General features: G+C 41.3%; 1 protein-coding gene across 1 annotated transcript; it reads left to right on the forward strand.

Moving 5' to 3' along the window:
* The first annotated feature begins 13,256 nt into the window (after positions 1-13,256).
* Positions 13,257-20,280, forward strand: oprd1b (opioid receptor, delta 1b). The gene is made up of 3 exons (XM_076738303.1): positions 13,257-13,572; positions 15,049-15,404; positions 15,619-20,280. Exons 1-3 carry the CDS (start codon positions 13,322-13,324, stop codon positions 16,146-16,148), a joined length of 1,137 nt encoding a protein of 378 aa, XP_076594418.1. The 5' UTR covers positions 13,257-13,321; the 3' UTR covers positions 16,149-20,280.
* Positions 20,281-20,884: the final 604 nt, after the last annotated feature.

Raw genomic sequence — 20,884 nt, forward strand, 5'->3', positions numbered from 1 at the left:
TGAGAGGGAATGGATGATCTATAACTCTGGACTCCTGTGGAGCCGACTGCCTCCTTCTCAGTCTCCTGCCTTTTGCTCTCAGCTAAGCTCATGAGTGGTGGGAGGAAATGCATTTGATGTCGAGAGCTGTCAGACTGTGAAGGAATATTCACGTCCTGTATATACACCTCTCTCTTTAGAATCCATTCATTTAGGGAATATGAAGTCCTCAAGCCAAGAAATTGCCTTCTGATCTGCTGAAGGAAAAATCCTTTAACCTGTATACTGTAGATGGAAAAACTTGATTGGTTATTAGCCATGCATGCTTCTTATACATGTGCTGAGAGCTGACCACTCTCTTCACAGTAGGTTGGTGTCAGAGGCTGTTTGTTTGGTGCATCCTTACAGTCCTTTTTGGAAGGCTGTGCAAATTGGACATCTTGGCTAGAAATAAACAGTTGGCGGACTGAAGATGTTTGACCAGCAGGAGAGTCTCTGACATTTTGAAACAAGTTTTGAGGACCTGCAACTTGTCAGATGTTTGGAGTCATGTTTTCGATGGTATTGAAATAGTTCCAGATATAATATGCATGGTTGCGTAATGTTGGGTGAAATGACCTGGACCAGATGGGGGCACAGTGGTTTGCTAGAGAGTATTTGAGGACAAGCTGTGGGACTCCATTTCAATTCTGCAAGGTTGCTTCTGGACTTTGCCTTAGCTGACTTTTATTTCAGGGCTACCTTACATGATAGGCTCCCAAAAGTGACTTCTGAACAATGTCAAATAATTGACAATGCCATGGTGTGAAGCAGAAGTCATTCTGCTATACCAGTCTTGTAATGGTACTTTAAAACACTGAACCCACAAGACTCACAAATTCAAACTTTGCAGCTTACAGAACACATTTGTAATCGGTCTACTGTTTTTATGACTGTGCAGGGAGGACGTGGGAAAAACTCATTTCCACCTCATCAAAACACTGGAGCCTTCAGGCAAGCTGTCTGTAGTCATGCCAGAAGAAAATGTGCAAACTGCAGATCTTAAAGCTGTTAACACAGAGAAATCTGACGACTGAAGACTTGAAACAAAGAGACAATCAGCCACTGTCTGAAGGGAGAGCATAAAGAAGTAAAGCAATCCCCAGACTTGCAGGAAAACAAGGAGACAGCGAGACAGGCAAAACATTTGACTTAAATCAATAAAATCTGACTAGTGTTACAGGATGCAATAAGCTGGACAGCACAGCCCTTCTGCGGACGTGAATTAATTAAAAACGTAATGTATAGCTGGATATGAACAACAAGACTAACAGCGAACAGCCCAACGAGCACAAACCACAGCTGAGGCCGATCAGAATCTGAATCAGACTCAGAATACTTTATTGATCCCAGAGGGGAAATCGGGTCAGTTGCAGTTGCTCCCAACAGTAATAATAGTAATAGATATAGTAATAGAAAGGAAATACGAATTTAAAATATATATATATGTAAGGATATGCACAATATACATCAACCATGAATAGTAAACAGCCTGACATATGTAAATGTAAATATGTAAACTATGTATAATATGCAAGAATAAATAGCAGCCCCCTATATAGAATATAACGGTTGTGCAACACAGGATTGCCGAATTATCACATTTGGCCAGTGTACCTAAAAATCTCATTTAAAACTATTAAATAAGAAATAAATCAGCATCAGAGTGAAGTCATCCTCTCCAGGTGCAGCTGTTTGATTCAGAACAAAGCAAATAAGAAAAAACCTTTATATGAATATGCAAACGATCCTGAATGATGCCCAAAATGTCATGTCCATTTCAGATAGCCCTTATTAACATCATTATCATGTGTAATGGGGCTGAAGCCATTCTGATGGAAATGTTGCTCCCTCTCCTTTTCTGCTGGAAATGATTCCACGAGCCTCGTAGAGCCTTGAAAACAGTCTTCACTGGAGCAAGAGAAACAAATCAAGCTCAATGAAAAGCTGATGGTTTTTTTTTTTTTTTTTTTTGAAAAGTTTGTGAAATCACACTGTGCTACGCTTCTGTGGTTGCGAGCACGTGCGTCAACAGTTTGAGTGTTCAACAGAAATCGTAAGTTAAAATCGCGGCGATCTCTTCCTTTGTGCTCCTCTCCTTTCATCTTGCTCTTGGAGAAATTAGCTGCAACAGACTTCTGAATCTTGGTCATCGGCCATGCTGTCAGCAGGACAAATAGGATGTCCTCAATAACATCAATTAAATATGGCTGCAGGGGTCTGTGGCTGGCATAACAATAATATCAGATTTCGTCTGAAGCTCAGAACATCAATCCACAGCAATTGTTCTTTGTCATGTATATCATAAACCTTTTGAAGACCTCGTCTCTCCTGCTTTTCACAGCCCCCCTGAGGACAAGAGGAAGCTAATCTCTAAATGTAATGTGGTTTCTAATGATACAAGCACTAAGCTATTATCACACGTGTAGCTGATGCCACCACTATTTCAAGAGGATTCCTCTTGGCGAAAACAGCAGTGATACAACCTTGTTTACAGCTTCATCCCTATGATCAGATGACATGTCCTGCCTGTATTGAGCCAAAAGAGCTGTGATGTGATTGGAGGTCGATTACAGCCTGGTGGCACCTGGGAAATCACTGTTCCTCACTGTCCTCTGTTATTGTCGGGACCAGCAGGGAAACCACAGCCTGTGTGAAAGGAGGCAGCTGCAGCGCTCAGCCTCACTTCTGTTTTCTTGGCTGATGAATCTCACTGTGATGTCTGACTAACAACACTTTAATGAGGGCTTTGGTTTTCAGCCGGCCTTCTCCCATTGAGCGCTTTGCCTTCAACATTAGTGTTTGAGGAAAACAGGAAGCTTTGTTCGCAATTAGCTGCTCTGTTGCCAGCTTTTAAAGCTTGCTCCATTCAACATTTTCTTTCACTGTGCTGCTACACTATGGCCTTCTCTGTACATAATAGTATACAATGCACATGTTTGACATCCTCTACAACCCTCTCCACAAACATCTTTTATTTCATGCTGAATTTAGTAGTTATTTTTCATACCAAGAATCTCCTCAATGCATTTTATACTACAAATAATCCTAATTATTTACTGATGAAAATTTACTACTGACTTACTGTACTTAATCAATTATTCATTTCTTTTAGCAAACACACATGCTGGTGATATTGTTGAACTAAAATATTCATTTTCTGTTTCCCTCTTCTCTATCATGTCACAGTCTGATGCTGCAACAACCCAGTTTCTTTACATCAGTCATCAAAGTTTCATCTTATCATCTCACATTTAGTGCCTGAGGAGGTTCTGTCAATCCTAGATTTGCAGAAACGTGATCATATAATCCTCTCTCTTGCTACAGGTCACTCCAATACTGAGAAATGCCTCCTGCATCAGACATTCAGTTAATCTAATCCCCCTTCCATCTTTGCCGAATCTGAAGACCTTTCCATCATAATCCTTCTCTGATGCAGAGCCCGATGACTCTTCATCCAGACTTATTCTCCACAGTGATCTTAAAAAGTGGCTAAATTATTGAAGTGGGCTAATGCTATATCGGTGCCGAGCACTCACGATGGAGACGGAATAGGACTGCTGCCAAACCTGAGCAACAGTACGTGTCAGAACGCTACCTGTTATTACATGGGCACTGAGCCAAGTGACACACCTTCAAGTTATTGCCTGGTCAGTCTTAATAGGGAGCTGCTGTTAAGGCTGAGCGACGCAATAGCCATCAGACACCTGCAAATATCAGTGGCCTCCAGGAGCTACTAACTCAAATGCTATCATCCAATGACAATCTTAGCAATAACAGCGAGGGACTGAAGCATGAACAGCGAAGGCCTGCATGGCATTTAATCTCAAGAGAAGTAGATTTTATTCGTAATACATGATTTTCAAACTCCACTGTCCCTGTCTCCCTCTACTTTATCTTTTTCTTTTCTGCTGCTTTCTTGACCTCGCTCCCGACTTGTTAAGGTCACTGCCTCCACCTCAGCTCATTAGCTCTATTTCAGTCAATCACTGGACGGCGCGGTGCGGTAAGCGGTGACTCCATTTCTCTGCGCTCTTTATCTTTACACCTGGGAATAGTGTTATACGAAGTGGAGCTGTAGCACCCTGCCGGGTCATCCTCCTGTCATTATCAATGCTGCAGTCCTGCAAGAATTTCTTTTTCTCATTGAATCATCTGAAACTCAGCAGACAGTATACCATAATCAGTGAAGTGATTTTTAGTCAGCTCCTTTTCCCCTCGAGACACCAACACTAAAATAACACCTTATTTCAATTTAGCTTTGGTTATGGTATCTATTCAGACACTAGAGAACTGGGCAGCCTGTCACTTTCCAATAAAACACTCATAAAGGGTTTAAAGCTACTATTAAGTGAATAACTTGATATTTTAGGAAACTTATTTGCTTTCTTGCCCAGAGTTAGATGAGAAGATTGATACCACTCTCATGCTAGTGTGCTAAATATGGATCCAGTGCCAGGAAATGTTAGCTTAAGAAAGAAACAGTGGTAAACAGCTAGCCTGGCTCAGTCTGAAAGTAACATAAACACAAAATTAGAAAAACAAACAAACAAACAAACAAACAAACAAACAAACAAACAAACAAACAAACAAACAAACGTGAGCCCTTATAACAACTTGACCAAAGAGTTGGTGTCATTAATTCCTTATAACTGATCTTGAAAGCATCACTTTAAAGTGAATTGCTGTTTATTAGAGTCAAAGTTAGTGACAGCTGTAATCCCTTTATAAAGGCCATGCCCCTTTAAGAACTTAAGCTTAATTCTCACCCTCCAGTCGGCTTCAGTTGCCAAAACTACATCTGTGAAACAAGATCCAAATTGCTCTGATCACGTGCAGGTGGAAACAAAGCACCAGGGGTATTTTGCTGAAAATATAGCAAATATACTGAAATTGAAATGAGGTAATTATATCAGATTTTATGAAGTCAGATAAAAGAATGATAAGAGACCGTTCAGTACTGATATTTTACATGAAACCTAGATGACACTCTGTCCCTCATCTTTCATCACTGAAGCGATTAAACACCCTTTGATTTGTTACTGGGCTAAAATCAAGAGTTAGTTCAGTCTGGCTCGAGGTCAGTTCTGTTTCACAGATTATCCAAACTGTAACACAAATCTGTCCACTCACACATGAGCTTCTCCTACTTACAGACTGACGTCATCGCTCAAAAGCAGCTTTGTGCACTGTTTCCACTTTATTATCTTCTTTTTAGTGTTCTGCGCTGCAGACAGCTTTGTATTTTGTTGGCCGTGTCCTTGATGGCTGAATGCTGATGTACACTGCTGTCCCTCAGGTGTCACACTGGGGGAAACAGACCTCCTAGACGTCAACAAAAGGCAGAATTACAGAACTGGTCGCCTTTGCTCTTTCAAGCAGGATTCAAATGGAAATTAGGCCGCTGTTTCCTTGACAACCACATTTTAGCAACTTAGATTTTTTGGATTTTTTTCCGTCACACTGATCACTGAGGTCCTCTCACTTACACCATCTAGTCTCTCTTTTCCAGTCGGTGTAAATTGCACTTTGCTCTCGATCTTCTTGCAACACATGCTCTCGAACATCTCATTTCTCATCGCTGCATTTTTTCATCTCCTCATCCTCTTCTTCTTTTTCCTTCTCTCAGGCTTTTGTCGTCATAGAACTCATTCAGTCCATCTTTCTGTTAGTCACTTGGTCCTTTTGCTTTTCTTCATCCTCTCAATGTAGTGGCTCTTGGAGTGGATATCATCACACCGACATGTTAGACACTCGTAACCTACAGTTGTTCTGTATCTTCAGCACTACAGCAGGTGGCAGGCCTGTTGACCTTGACCTCAGCTTGTATCCTCACAGATTCCCGTACGCTTTGACGATAAACAAAGGTTTTAAAAGCTGTTGCACTGGAGGGATATTTCCCCTGAAAGTCAAATCCATTTTCACTCTTTTAGCAGATTTCTCTTTAGCGAGTCACAGGGAGAGCTGATGATCTGCCACTCCGACGGCCATGTGTATAATCAGATGTGATCTGTGCCTCTTTGCAGTGTTACATAAGCCCCCCTGCCTTGTTTTCTCATGCGTGTAGTATTTTTTTTTAACTGTCTGTTAAGGTAATAACTGTCTTTGTGCATTTTTGTGAGTGTGCATGGATGCATGTGTGTGTGTGTGTGTGTGTGGCATGTTGTGCTCTCTTCCATCTCATTTCACACCTTTCTGACACCCACCCCCATCTTGCACCTTCGCTATGAATTAGTGGCAAAATCCAGTGACCCTGGAGAAGATTGTGCAGCGACAATAACAATAATAAGGCCAGTTGCTGTGTCACTGAGATGAAACTGTGTGTGTGTGTGTGTGCGTGTGTGTGTGTGTGTGTGTGTGTGTGTGTGTGTGTGTGTGTGTTGAGGATAACCATACTGTAAAAACCTGTGAGTCAGAGGAAAGCAGGTAAGAAATAAGGAGAATTACATGAATATTTTCACGTTTTCTCTCATTCTGTATTTCTGTAAATGCGTTGCAGATTCGTGCCCTGCAATGCTGGAAAAAGCACATACTGTACATTTATGAGTACTAAATTAATACTAAAGCCAATTAAACAACCAAACCAGCGCCGTTCTATTGACAGTCTAGAATTACTGTATGTGCTTCAGTCCGTTTGACTTTCAGCCTTCTCATGTGTAAAAACTGACAAGCATAACTGACATTCTCTGTTTCTCTCATTTCTTTCCTTCAAGCATAATTACAATTAATATCACAAGCAGGAACATTTGGCCTGCTGCATCACCGCTCGGCTCTACTCTGCACTACAATTCTTTTCACAGCATTGTTATAATTTATGACTGCCACAGAGAGCATACAGTATGACAAGACATGAATTGGCTTTGTATGGGTCAAGGACAGACGCTCTGCCATTGCACATAAACCCCCAGTGGATGATGGCAATGACTAACGCTGCTCTTTCAAAAGGAGAACTGCCTCGAACCTTAATGTGAAGAGGAACCTTTAAAAAAATAGATGTCAGTCTTTCCAAACTGAAGGCTGTAAACTGTCTGTTTTGTTGCCTTCATTCAGTCATCATTACGTGACATCATTGCCCCTCGAACAGAGAGAATAAATAGGCACATTAGCCCAACCTCAGGCTTATTTCTAAAGGCACTCTGGTATGGTTTGCAATTATTACAACTATTTAATAACTGACACAGCGTGTGTTACAGGTACAAAGATTTTCAATGAATGCACGCTGTCTCTGTCTTGTCATATGCAAACTGTGCAGGCTGCTTCTGCCAGACAGAAATCAGAAAACTAATCAAGCCCTAGACCCAGACAAATCACTGTTGCATAACTAATTGTCAGCTGAAACTGCTGAACCTCTGCCTGTCATTGCCGCGTTCCGCTGTGATGGAAAAAAAAACAAAAACAGATGAGAATAACATCTTGAGAGCGGCAATGTGAGGTTTTTTGTTTTTGCAGCTATAGCTACTGAGTGTCAGTATCTGTCAGTCACTGCTGGCATGCCTGGGGAGGTCACGTGTTTCAAATGATAAGCACTGCAATCAGAGAGAAGCCTTGGTTTACATTAGGGATGATCTTCTACCTTGCTAATGGTGTTAAGAAAAAAATACACTAAATGGATTTGACAGGCATCAATAACTTTACAATCAGAGGCACTGATGCTGTGAGTATTGTCTGAATTGAGAAACTATCACTGTGACTAATTAATTTCTCATAAAGCATGCAAACAACCCTGAATGAATTCTATATTTACGATATTATTTTCGATTTATTCCATGAGGTGTTTACATTTGAGTGAGAGCTTGTGGGTCAGGTTCCTGGTCTGTATTCATCCTGTATGCAGCTGATCAGAAAAAGATCTCAAAGTGCAGGAAGATGCTTGGACCTCTGCGATGATACTGCAGCTCTACACAAATAACAATGTTCCAATTTCCTCTAAGTGATTGCCCAGTTGTGCTGACAACTCAGTAGTTTACAGACTCATAAAGACTTAAGTACCTCATTTTTGTGGTTGTGCATTTGCCCACTCTCTATCCAACCCACTCTGTCCACTGTCCAATTACAATCACATAAATCTTATGCAAAGAAAAAAAAAAAAACACTAAATGGATTTGAAGGAAGAAAAGGATGAGAATGTGACACTAACGTAATGTGAACTTCATGCTGAAATAATGGACAGCACGAATAACTGTTGTGAGGCTGAATCATATTTGACTTTAGAAAACAGCATCTTTAATATTTTCTTTAGACCCTGAAAGAAACTGCAACACCTTCAGCCCCAGTATCTCAAATCTGTTTGTTTGGAAATACATTCACATATAACTAATTTGCAACAGTAAATACATATTGAGGGAAACTTCATGCCAAATGGATTGCATTTCCTCTCAACATAATGAGGAAATGTTATGGTATCTGGAAAGGCTCATTCAGGTGGCGATTACCACCACAGCTTAACTGGAAAAACAATTTCGTACCATATAAACTTCTATGGGACTGGGTTGCAAAACAATATATTTATGGAAAACATAACAAAGTAGTGAAAATACAGCCACCAAATGAATGGACCAGGCCCAGGTGCTAACGCTCTTGGTGCTGATGGATTTGAGCGCCGCAACATTTTGCAACAGAAATGAATGAATAAACAATCTAACTGTGAGATGAGAAAAAGTTGAAACATACTCCCTGTATCTCTTGACAAAGAATACCTCCACTTGAGCAAAACATCAAAAAATACACAACCCTCCCCATTTTTACTGCAATGATAATGTTTATAATGTCACCAAATCCTAAAATATAGACAAATCCAGCGGGAACAAGGCCTTCATTGCAAGCCTCATACCAACAGTGTATTTATTATTAATACCCATGATTAAAAAAAAAAAAAAACACTCACATGATGTAAGCATGCTGCACTTATCTACATACTTCTCAAGCTTGAGGACGCTTTAAAATATTCTGTTTGAATGTGTGAGATTTGTAGGCCACAGTTCTCCACCATAACTACATAATACCACAGCGGGGCATCTGACTTCTCTACAAATTAATAACACATAAACGTACAGGCTGCATCACCACGTTTCACAAAGGAAGAATTTTTCTTTTTTTTTTTTTGCTGACAGATGTAAAAGAAAAAAAAGAAAAGAAAACTGCATTTCAAAGCCTGCGCTGTTGTTTATCTCCATGTGCCTCTGTCACCACAGCGGTTAATGACTGTGCTCTGTCGACACTGCTTGTGCACTCACACAGACACACAGACACACAGACACACACACACACACACACACACACACACACACTTTGTTTGCCACAAAGAGACACCCTATTAGGTTTAACAAAATTCCAAACAGGAGTCCACATTTAAACAGATTGCTGGCTGCACAATCTCTCAGCGCTGCGATGGAAAGGCTGTTTCCGTTTCTATTTTTCTCTGGTTTGTTTCTTGCCCGTTCACTCAAAAGCATACCCACGGGAACTGCTGGCCATACAAAGACATCTGACATCTGGAAGCGTGTGACCTGTAAACAGTACAGATGTCCTTTCCCCTGACGACCGCTGCACAGAAAACCGACCATGAAACCTGGAGTCCTGGTGTCAGCTTGTCAGATTAAATTTTATGGTTTCTTTGTGTCACAGTGACACTTCTTGTCTGCTTTTCAGTGCGTGTAAATTCAGTATCCTACAGAAGAACATCAATAGCAGTGAAAGACCACACTCATGCAGCTATTGATCTACAACGAGTCGTTGCTGTGGTGAAAGATAACACCTTGAATGTGTGATGGCTAAATTATATGACCACGTGACATAGAAACTGCTCTAAATGCGGCGTAGTTATAGAAACTAATAATAGTTCTTCCTATCCAGGACTCAGAAAATAACAAAAGCTCACAACAGGACAGGCTGATATGCTATACTTGGCTTGGTGTGTGATTGTTGGAGAGAGATTCAGTGTGACAGTCAGCAGAAGCTCAGTCCTCCACTGTGCTTTAGCTGTGACAGCTAAAGAGCTAACAGGTATTTTAAATCATTACCAAAGCCTCAGCACATGTGTTTCCTCTCTCATCTAACGCTGTAGGCGTGGAAAGATTCTAGCAACTTGGAGAAATAAAATGTCAAAATATAGTACAAGTCCTTTTTTCTCTGACTTTTCGGACACTATGAAGTACCAAAACCGCTGTTGTGCATGGAATATTACAACCAGATAGGAGATATTAAACACATCCGCTCATAGCAGCAGCAGGACAAACAATACAAAATGGCATAAAAATCTAAATGCAGTGCAACAAGCATGGCAATTCAGTTGATGCAAGCTAATATGTCAGCATATTAAATATGATTTTTTTTTTAGATTTAATCAATCATCAGCAGCTGACAGGAGTCGGCTTGTCTTGTGTGGACATTAAAAAATCAAGCATGCATCATCATCATCATGCCAAAACCCAACATTAAGCTGACTATAAATGGTCTGCACTCAGTATTCCCTGCCATGAATGTGCTGGGTTCAGGGAGGCAGTGTAATGCTTCCCAAGGTTTCCATTGGGCTGATGAGTGATGTGTGCAATCATGCTGCCTGTACAGGCTAATCATGAATGATTCTCTCCAAGAAGAGCGGGGAAAACATAAACACAACAGCATGAGCAGCATTTTGTTGGTGTTAGGATACTGTATGTCCAGATCCATTCCTCTCTCTTTTATAACACATTTCCACCACATCTCAAAACTGCGTACAGAGAAAGATACGGCTCATCATATACACTCAGTCTGGTGCCATTACAGAGAGCACCTACCCTGCACTCATGCTTTACATTATTTTTAGCCATCTTCATTAGAGAGATAGATAGCCCTTTAATCTAACCCCGTAGTTCATCAAAGCTCCTGCAGCAGTAGCAGGTGTCATATACTATTCTTCCACCCAGCTGGAACTGAAATTAAACTTGGCGAATTTACATCCTGAACTGCTGCGTAAGTCATTTCATGGCGGCGGGATGTGCTGTCCCACTTGGACTATTGTTATTGAGTCTGAGTGCTGTGATCAGGGCTTCAGTGTCAGAGTTGTGTGGGTATACAGGTTAGATAACTGTTGAGACCGGACTTTGCTGTCGAGCCCTCCGGAGGTGTCGTGGGCTGAATTCAGTAAACTGAAGGGAGGTGTTTATTTGATAACCCCTGTGACCTCTCTGCTCCCACCGCCTGCCTCCCGTCATCTGTCACTCACTTGAAGGCACTCAGCCGTCAATATCTTTTATTTATATTTCATCTGTTACATCAGATCCTGATGCTTTCTGTAACAAAACAAACCTTAAAGCCCTCTCATAACAACACTTTGCACTGTAAACTGTTAGTTGATGTTTGTCACTCCTGTTCATTTTGTCTGATTTCATCTGGAGAAAAGCTGAAGGAACTCAAGCTGAAGAGATGTGGGCTATTCTTTTTTTTATTTCATAGGAAAACATTCACCCTTCCTTCTTACATGACTGAAATGTGAGCCGTATGTATGCATGCAAACATGCTGATGTTTTGCCGTAACATCTTGTTACAACTTGTATTTGGTACTACAATTAAACTTCAACCTGATGATGTTGCTAGATGAAAAGTCAGGGGATCATTAGTCATTTGCATTCATCCTCTGGGAGCCATGACTGTACCAGATTTCACAGCAATCCATCCAACAGATGCTGAAATCTCATCAGAATCCTTTAACAAACACCCACCATTAATCGAAGAAAATGAACTTGCTGGACTCCCGAAATGAGCCAGACAATTTTAATTCCTGCTCTTCATCATAGAAAACACATGATCAATTTTTAGAAAGAACAGTAAAGATGGAAGCATCTGTGCTTTTGTTCAACACACTGCTCCTATTCTTCTGACCATCCCAGCTTTGTGCTGTGCTGATGGTGGCTGCTTAAAGGCGGATTTTTAGAAAGGTCACATTGTAGAGTGCATAAAGACTGCTGCAGTTCTGAATGCTACAGACACAGCCACAGGAAGATTTGTTTGTCCTTTTTCAAATAAACCATTATCCCTGTGAAATGCACAGACACACTCGCACATGCATGAGCCAATTTAAGAGGACACACATGAGCACATGCTCCTTTATGTTCCTAATGATTTCTGATATTCAGAGTTATGGGCTGCAGACAAAAGGCATCCACAGACAAATCAGTGCTTGGATGACAGTTGAAAAAGACACCTGCTTGGCATTAAAAGTCAAACATTTGTGTAATTAAGGATTTACGTGACATGAAATAAGCTGAGCAGGGCAGGCGGCGTATCCTACTGGAAATTTAATGCCACACCATGTTTGTTTCATAAACCAAGTGAAACTCTTCTGTCCAGGGATGAGAAAAGAAACACCAGAGACAACAAAATAATGTTTTATTGAGCTAAACATGAGCTACATTGATTAAATATTTACCCACAGCAAAAATAGAGCTCTCAAATGAACGTGCCAGCATGTTCGCATGCCTGCATCAATACGTTTGCTCCTACAGATGTAACTGATACCAACACAATTACCCAGGCAGTAAATGTAAAGAGCAAAGTAGACATTTGTAGTATTCACTTCAAAATCTACACTTGACTGCTGCTAGAGCCTATCAAAACAATCTTAAATATTTCATCAGCCTTGTTACTGGCAGGTAATTGCATCACTCCTGTGGTTTAGTAAGGTAATTTCATGAGGTGACTGCCTGGTGAGAACAGTCGGTCCTCTAATGGAGCTCGTGAACGCAGGCCACAGGCCATGGAGAGAGGAAGAAGTACCTCGGGGTTGAAGGAAGGCAGCAATAAGGGGAATAGCTCAGATGTGTCTAATTGAGCTGCAAAGCCACAAGGATGGGAGATGTCCAGATTGAGTTTGACTGATGTTTGATGAGTCGCTGGGTGCAGGTGGACCAAGAGGCCAATAAAAAAAAGATACATTAGAAAAAAGGATGTGATGAAGCATTATTATATGCCAGAGTTAATTAGAGCCCTTTGACAAATGGTATCCCTTTAGGCGGGGTAAGAATTGGGCAGGAAAACAGTTTCCTCACATCCTGCTTTGTGCACCAGTGCGCTTTGCCAAAGGGAGTGCACATAAGCGCACACACTCACTCACTCACACACACACACACACACACACACATAGAGAGAGAGAGAGAGAGAGAGAGAGAGAGAGAGAGGGAGAGAGTGAGAGAGAGAGAGAGAGCCTCCTGTGGACGCCCCATCACTAATTTGCCGTGCAGGTTTGGTGCGCTCTTGCGTGCGCTCCAGCTGCTTTGGACATCTCTGAACCTTCTTCGCTCGCGACAGTCTCACCTGAATTTTGGAGATGGAGTTCCCCACTCTTCTTCCCGACGCTCACGATGATTTTAACGAGCGGTACTCGGTCTCAATAACTCCTTTCAACGCTACGTTCTCCGAGGATCTGCTGCGTCTGTCTTCAAGTAGTAACGACACCAACAAGGCTGCGACAAGAGACGCTACTAGTCTCATAATCGCCGTTTGCATCACGGCTCTGTACTCGCTCATCTGTGTGGTGGGACTCCTGGGAAACGTGCTTGTCATGTATGGGGTGGTCAGGTAAGAAACATATACAGAACCATAAAGTAATTAGTAAAAGCAAAAAGATATTTCAAAGGGAGAGACAGATTCTTGTTTGTCATAAAGTTGGTCTTTACTACTATAATTTGCTGCTGGCTACATGCTGATCAATGGAAAGCGACACCTATATAATAACGCGAAATGATAAGAAAGTAGTATTAATTTTAATTACATTAATTGAGAATAAATGATATTCTAGGACTATTATAATAATTTGTGAATGGAATATGTGTAAAAAAAAATGCATTCCCCTAGCTATATTCATTTTTTGATGGTCCTTTGTAATTGCCCACACTTTTTGTGTCTGAGAGCCGCTCTCTTACACACCCACACACAAACACACACACACCCCTCCTACACACAAGAGGGAAAGGAGGGCGGTGTGCTGTACAGCGTCTACCGTTGAAATTACTTCATTGCACCAGTCAATCCTGTCAGAAATGACGTGAACTCAGATGATTGACCTGTATGGGTAATCTGCATGCTGAACCCCTCACGAGCGAATCCAAACCCATGAGTGTCTCACTAATTCATGTATTGATGATTCTGAGGATTCCTGTCATATTCATTTGTTGCTGAAGTGATGCAGCTTGAATGAGAAAGCAATGAGGGTGATGGGTAGACCTCTAGTGTCAATCAACCGTCTCACCCAACTGCTTCTTCAATCCCAAGTGGGTAAATGTGTGGAAGATGAAATATGAGTTTCTGCTCTTTGATTTGTCAATTTCAGAAAAATCAAACAAAGTGGATATAAAAGACGTTGTGCCCACTCTCTCCCTGGCAAAGCAATTACAGAGTGAGATCAGTGCATGGTGTGCAATGTAATAAATCTCTTTACCTGGAGGATTAAGATAAAAAGGAAGACGGCCCTTTGTCGTCCCTCATCCCTTTAGAGCCTGTTGCTGCAATTTGATTAAATGCGACTAACTGCTGTCATGTTGTGGACTTATGTGGAGGAATTCATCTTTAAACAGCCAGGCAACTGTTCAGCTGGCATTCATACAAGACTGGCAAGAAAGAAAGAAAGAAAAAGAAAACAGTGAATCTGACATTAAGGAGTTTTGGAGGGTTTTTCAGTGACTCATTACATATAAGTGCAGTTTAATGGAGGCTTACAGTCACTATGAGCAGAGAAACTCTCATGCACTTATTGTAGTGCCTCAAAAGAAATATTATGCATCTAAAAACCGCTTTTACTAGTCTGAAAATTTCCAATGGGAAATAGCAGAACTTTGGTTTGAGAAAGGAAAAGGATTAGATCAAACAATAAACTGGTTTCTAACCTTGAAACATTTCAATGGAAACTGTGAGTCAGCCGCACTCGGCGTCGTCTTTGCAGCAGTTGGCAGACCTTGAAATAAATTCAGTCTCCTCAAACTAACAGCAGTTCCTCTCAACTCTGAGTCAGAATAACCTAAAGTAAAGGTGCTCAGTGCTTGTTTTTCAACCAACCAGGTACACCAAGATGAAGACCGCCACCAACATCTACATCTTCAATCTGGCTCTCGCTGACGCCCTCGCCACCAGCACCCTCCCCTTCCAGAGCGCCAAGTACCTGATGAGCACATGGCCCTTTGGGGAACCATTGTGCAAAGTGGTCATTGCCATCGACTACTATAATATGTTCACCAGCATCTTCACGCTCACCATGATGAGTGTGGACCGCTACATCGCTGTTTGCCATCCAGTGAGGGCCCTGGATTTCCGCACGCCCGCCAAAGCCAAGCTCATCAACGTCTGCATCTGGATCCTCTCTTCTGCCATCGGAGTCCCTGTGATGATCATGGCCATTACCAAGGTGACGGAAAAAGGTGAGAGACAACAACAACAAAAAACAACAACAACAACAATACCACCATTGTGTAAAAGCTTCACTTATCGGCACAAGCTTTTTATCACTTTTAGTAGCAAGTGTTCAGGGAGTGATCACGCCATAAAAGAGAACGCATTTGAGCTGGGTTATTAACTTAAATTAGCCTCCCCACATGCTCCTCTATTAAACTTCTAATTGTTTTAACTCCTCAGGAAACACTGCCTGCATGCTCAGATTCCCCAAACCTGAGTGGTACTGGGACACAGTGATGAAAATCTGCGTGTTCATCTTTGCCTTTGTGGTTCCCGTCCTGGTCATCACCATCTGCTATGGTCTGATGATCCTGCGGCTCAAGAGTGTTCGTCTGCTCTCTGGCTCCAAAGAGAAGGACAGGAACCTGCGCCGGATCACCCGCATGGTCCTGGTGGTTGTGGCAGCCTTCATTATCTGCTGGACTCCCATCCATATCTTCATCATCATCAAAACTATGGTGGATATTGACCACAAGAACCTCGTGGTGATGGCCAGCTGGCATCTGTGCATCGCGCTCGGCTACACCAACAGCAGCCTCAACCCCGTGCTGTACGCCTTCTTGGATGAGAACTTCAAAAGGTGCTTCAGGGATTTCTGCCTGCCCGATCGCTCCCGCCTGGAGCAGAGCAGCTTCTCCAGAGCACGCAACAGCACACGGGAGCCTGCGTCTGTTTGTGCTCCTGCACGGACAGAGACACCGCCAGCCTGACTAGGCATGGACCAGTGGAGGGGTGGGACAGTTCAGGAAGACATCCAGACCGACGTCACACAGTTCTCCACCACAGGAGTCTGAGTCTGCAGATGTAAGCTGTTGAATACTGTTTATGTAAATGATCGATTGTGTTTTGATGTCATATAATCAAACTCATTTGTCCCAGTAGGTTTGTGAAATGCAATTCCTTGAGGACTGTGTTTCAGGATGATCACAAACATGCCTGTGTGTGCCTGTGTATAAGGAAATGGATAAAAATATGTGTACATTCTTGGAGTGTGTATAAAGCACAAGCATAATGCAAACATACACATACAGTGAAGGTATAAAGTATTGTGACAGTGATATGTTAAAAAAAAGGCTTAAGAGCATTTGTAGGTCTTCAGCTCCATATTAGGTGAACAATGCAGGACTCGTAGCAGCCCTGTGTAGTTCCACAGTCCCACCATGATCAGGTTGTCAGGCAGGACATTGATCCTGAACACAGACGCAAGGCTACCAAGGAGTCCTTTTATGGCTAAACAGTGGCCGACGTATGATTTGCTGAGTCAGTTACCTGACCTCAGTCCAACAAATTGTGTTTTTCACTTGATGAAGACCAGACTGACTCAGAAAATCCCCTGCAGCAGGAAGACGTGGCGATGGCAGACGTGGCGATGGCTGCAGTAGTACTCAGGCAGAGCATCAGCAGCAACGATACTGCTGTGTGCAGATGTCTGTGGGCCACAGCTAGTCGTTTATGTGCAGTTATATATGACATATGATGACTTTGTTAAGATTTATGTTCACCTGTAAAAGTACTTTCTATTCCCTCAGTTTGGGAGACCATTTATAAAGGGCTACAGTTTCTACACTGTTGATGTGACACCTTCAACTTAAACCTGAGATAACTGCTTTTTCTTTGCCACTTGTGGCCACAGTTGTTAACACAATGTTGACATGTTATCGCCTTTTAAATCGATATTACAATCTTGTTAGCAAACAGCAAAATCCAGCAGTCACAGAGCAAAATTGTTGTTCATTTGGACTCCTGTTTTTGGCTACTTGGCAAATATAAGTTGAATATAAACTCTGCTTTCAGCTCTGTTTTTGGTCTCTAAATGCTCCACTATGTTTCCCTTCTAGTTGTTAGCTGTGTCTGTCTGCTGCTTGTTGGAAAGGCAGTGTATAGTTGATTTTTAGAGCCTTTTTGCTGAAAACATCTGCCGGCAGTGGGTGGCCATCCGATCCATCGTTAGAATAGAAATATTTTTAGAGCAGCTTTAGAACTGAATTTACTTTAAGCCAGGACTTTAACGTCACAGTGTTTAGTATCCTGTCCAATGTGCTGGAATACAGAGCCAACTCAATGAAAAATATGACTCTGTCTGAATGCACAGTCTATCGAGACAGTCTTCACTCAGCCTCACACTGAAGGTAATGAGAATCCAATTATGTGAATGTTCATCTGAGACTGTATTTTCATTGTCTCTGTAATCTTTAAATTAAAGGATGTATCCAATTTCATGCTTGTTCTTGTGATGGTGCGAGGAGAAATAATTACAGATGAAGGCCACACACATAGTAAGAACAATTTGAAAGGAGGTGAAATTGTATATGAGGACAGCGACATGTTTCAGTATAATGTTATCCACTTTTATCCGTCAGATATATCGTTAAACATGCTCGTGAAAGACATCTTAAATAGCACGAAAATGCGGCCTTTATGATTAAGCAGAGATGACTTGGTGCTTCCAGCATGTATTCACCATGAACATCTGCTGATTCATTATGTTTCCACTCCTCTAGCAGTTAGGTTGTTCTTTTTTCTTTTTCTTTTTTCTTTTTTTTTTTTTGCACAACCAAAACATTCAGCTGACAGTAAACTGAGGAAGAGAAGGGGAAAGTGGCTCCGACTGACTCACTGACCTCAAACTGGCACAGTGACAGTTCTGTGTTGGATCAAATGCATTAGAAACAACGCGAAGCTTCCTATACAGATTACAGTTAATGGACAAGTTTCCAGTGATGATGGCTGGACACTTGGAGGAAGAGATTAGGGCAGTAAGACGACATCTTTTGCACATTTTGAGAGAGCAGTCAAACCGATGCTTCTCATGTTGCCACTGCAGCGATGCAGTTTTGTTTAAAAAGGCATCAATATATCAAGTGTAAAGAAAATATCGTTCTTTGAGAACATATTAAGTGACGATGTGATTTATTTTGTTTCAGTGTCAAGCTGTTGTAACATGAAGCTTCACTTGTAATCAATTGGTAAAATCAAATGTTGTATCACATAATATGTATTTACACTAAGTGCTATAAATGTTAGCTGAAGCTTTTCACATCTAAAGAAAATATATTGTTCCTGTCTCCTTTATGGACTATCTCTAACTCTTTTATGGCCGTCACTGTAAGAAGAGCATTTTTAAATGTCTGCAGTGAAAATATGTACCGTAAAGCCTTATTCAGCATTATGTTGACTTTTTGTTTTGTTGGGAAAAGTGCTTGATCTTTAAATGTTCTACATTTTGTGTTTCAGCAGTTACAGTATGTAAAGTACCTTATTGTATACAGGTGTAATAGCTGCTTCTGTCTTTTGGAATCAGTAATACAGCTCTCATATGTAGTAGAATAAATTGTAGCTTGTAAGTGCTTTTAATTTGTTGTAAATAACTTTCAGTTTTTTGACTTTGTTTTCGGTGTTTGTTACTAGCCTACAATGCTAGTTGACATTTCTACTCTCTGTTAATGCCAGTGAGGCCTCGTGGGAGTTGGCCGTGTTATTTCTTTGAACAATCACGAACACAGACGGGGCGATGATGACCGGGTCAGAGGCCACCAGCCACAGGGACAAACATGACACATCTGCAGCATGTTTGTAACTGTGAGTGGGCAAATGAAAGCACAATATGAATTAAGTCAGGGACGGTGTTTGAGTCTCTGGCCACCAGATGTCCTGGAGAATTAACACATTTGACAACGTGATTTTCCAAAAAGTTGGGACGCTGTATAAAACAGAAATAAAACAGAAAGTGATAACTTGCTGATTCTTTTCAACATATATTCAACTGAGTACAAGGACAATATATTTAATATTTAACCTCATCAACTTCATTGATTTTTGTAAATATCTGCTTATTCTGAATTTGATCCAGCAACATGTTTCAAATAAGTTGGTTCAGGAGAAACTAAAGACTGGGAAAGTAGTGGAACGCTCCAAAAACACCTGTTTGGAACATTCCACAGGTAAACAGGTTGATTGGTAACAGGTGATAGTATCATGATTGGGTCTGAAAGGTGCATCCTGGAAAGGCTCAGTCGTTCACAAGCGAGGATGGAGGGAGGTTAACCGCTTTGTGAACACATGATTGGATAAAGGATATTAAAACATGGCCTTCTGTTTTTATTCATGTTTTACACAGAGTCCCAACTCTTCTTGTGCTGTGTATCACTTTAAGAATAAAGCTGGTGATACATATTTATGTTACTGCCAACAAATTCTTTGAAAAGGTCAAAAACAACAGTGCCTGTGGTTCCTCCTCTGTCGTTTTTGTTTTAAAAGAAGCTAATATGTTTGTGGGCACTCTACTCAAGCAGGAGGAAACAGTTCCTTTCTTGAGGACTATTTTCAGCAGCAGATTTTGTGCTCTTTTAAGTATTTACTGCTGAAACAGTAAATACTATAAATAAATATGAATACGTAGGACAGTGTATGCAGGATTGACACAAAATATACGACAGTGCTCACCTTAATGGTGATGAAGGAACATGGAACACGGTTTCTGTCTTTTGACGTGATTTGTTGACAGAATATCACCAACTTTATGCTTTAACTGTTTAAAAGTCGCAAACCCCTGATTTGACGACCACTTTTGTCAAAATGGAGTAAAATAAACCAATGTAATATATTTTTCAAAGAATTTGGATTCCCATTGAACGTGGATTGTGGACACACAGCTGGACTGGAGTGCAAACTGTCATGATTGGCTGATAACCACTGAAATATTATTATAGATGCCATCAGCACTTACACGAGACATGACAGTGAGGCCGACAGAGGCCGTGCACGATATGACAAATTCTTGAAGATATTTCTGTCCTGGTCTTTCATGTCATTTCTTGCACACATTAAAGGGCTGAAATCATCCTCCGCTGAAAGACTGGTGATGTCTCAGAGAATAGAAATCTTGATTAGAAGACATCAGTCACATTCATTTCTCTTTCAGACTCATATCACTCGGATGAGTGGAACGGAAGACGTTGAGCCTAACTCTCGCAGAAGCGCCTACACGGGACGTCACAGAGCTCCCAGCAAGAGACCAGACAGACACTGACGTTTGTCACGGGGGCGCTGGAGGGAGCAGAGCTCGCTGTAGATTTCCTCTATACTGTAAGTTCCCCGTTAAATATGCATGGCTCTGCCTATATGTTAACAGTGTAAAAGACAAACCATAAAGCAACAAAATGAATAGTTCAGTCAAACATCATGACAGCAAGTTGGCCTTTTGGAACAGTGCTTGCATGCAACAGGCATTTTTTTTTATTATTATTTGCATTTAAATACACACAGAGAGATACTGTCGATCTGAGTGACATTCAGATAATTAAAAGCTTTCATCCTCTGACCATAACTAATGGTTGCTTGTGCACTCAAACAAATTAACAGAGGGAAATGAGAACAGAGGGAGTCTTGTTGAAGAATTCATAGACCGCTCAGTATTCCCTTGCTAGCATCAAAAGATAAGAGCATC

This window comes from Chaetodon auriga, chromosome 8, assembly GCF_051107435.1.
Source record: "Chaetodon auriga isolate fChaAug3 chromosome 8, fChaAug3.hap1, whole genome shotgun sequence".
In the NCBI taxonomy this organism is placed as follows: domain Eukaryota; kingdom Metazoa; phylum Chordata; class Actinopteri; order Chaetodontiformes; family Chaetodontidae; genus Chaetodon; species Chaetodon auriga.

What these genes read in the sequence shown, in the direction of transcription:
- oprd1b (XM_076738303.1), top strand. Translation starts at nt 13,322, where the DNA reads ATGGAGTTCCCCACTCTTCTTCCCGACGCTCACGATGATTTTAACGAG. An exon ending in GTCATGTATGGGGTGGTCAG is followed by an intron (nt 13,573 to 15,048) that starts GTAAGAAACATA and finishes TCAACCAACCAG; the next exon opens with GTACACCAAGATGAAGACCG. An exon ending in TACCAAGGTGACGGAAAAAG is followed by an intron (nt 15,405 to 15,618) that starts GTGAGAGACAAC and finishes TTAACTCCTCAG; the next exon opens with GAAACACTGCCTGCATGCTC.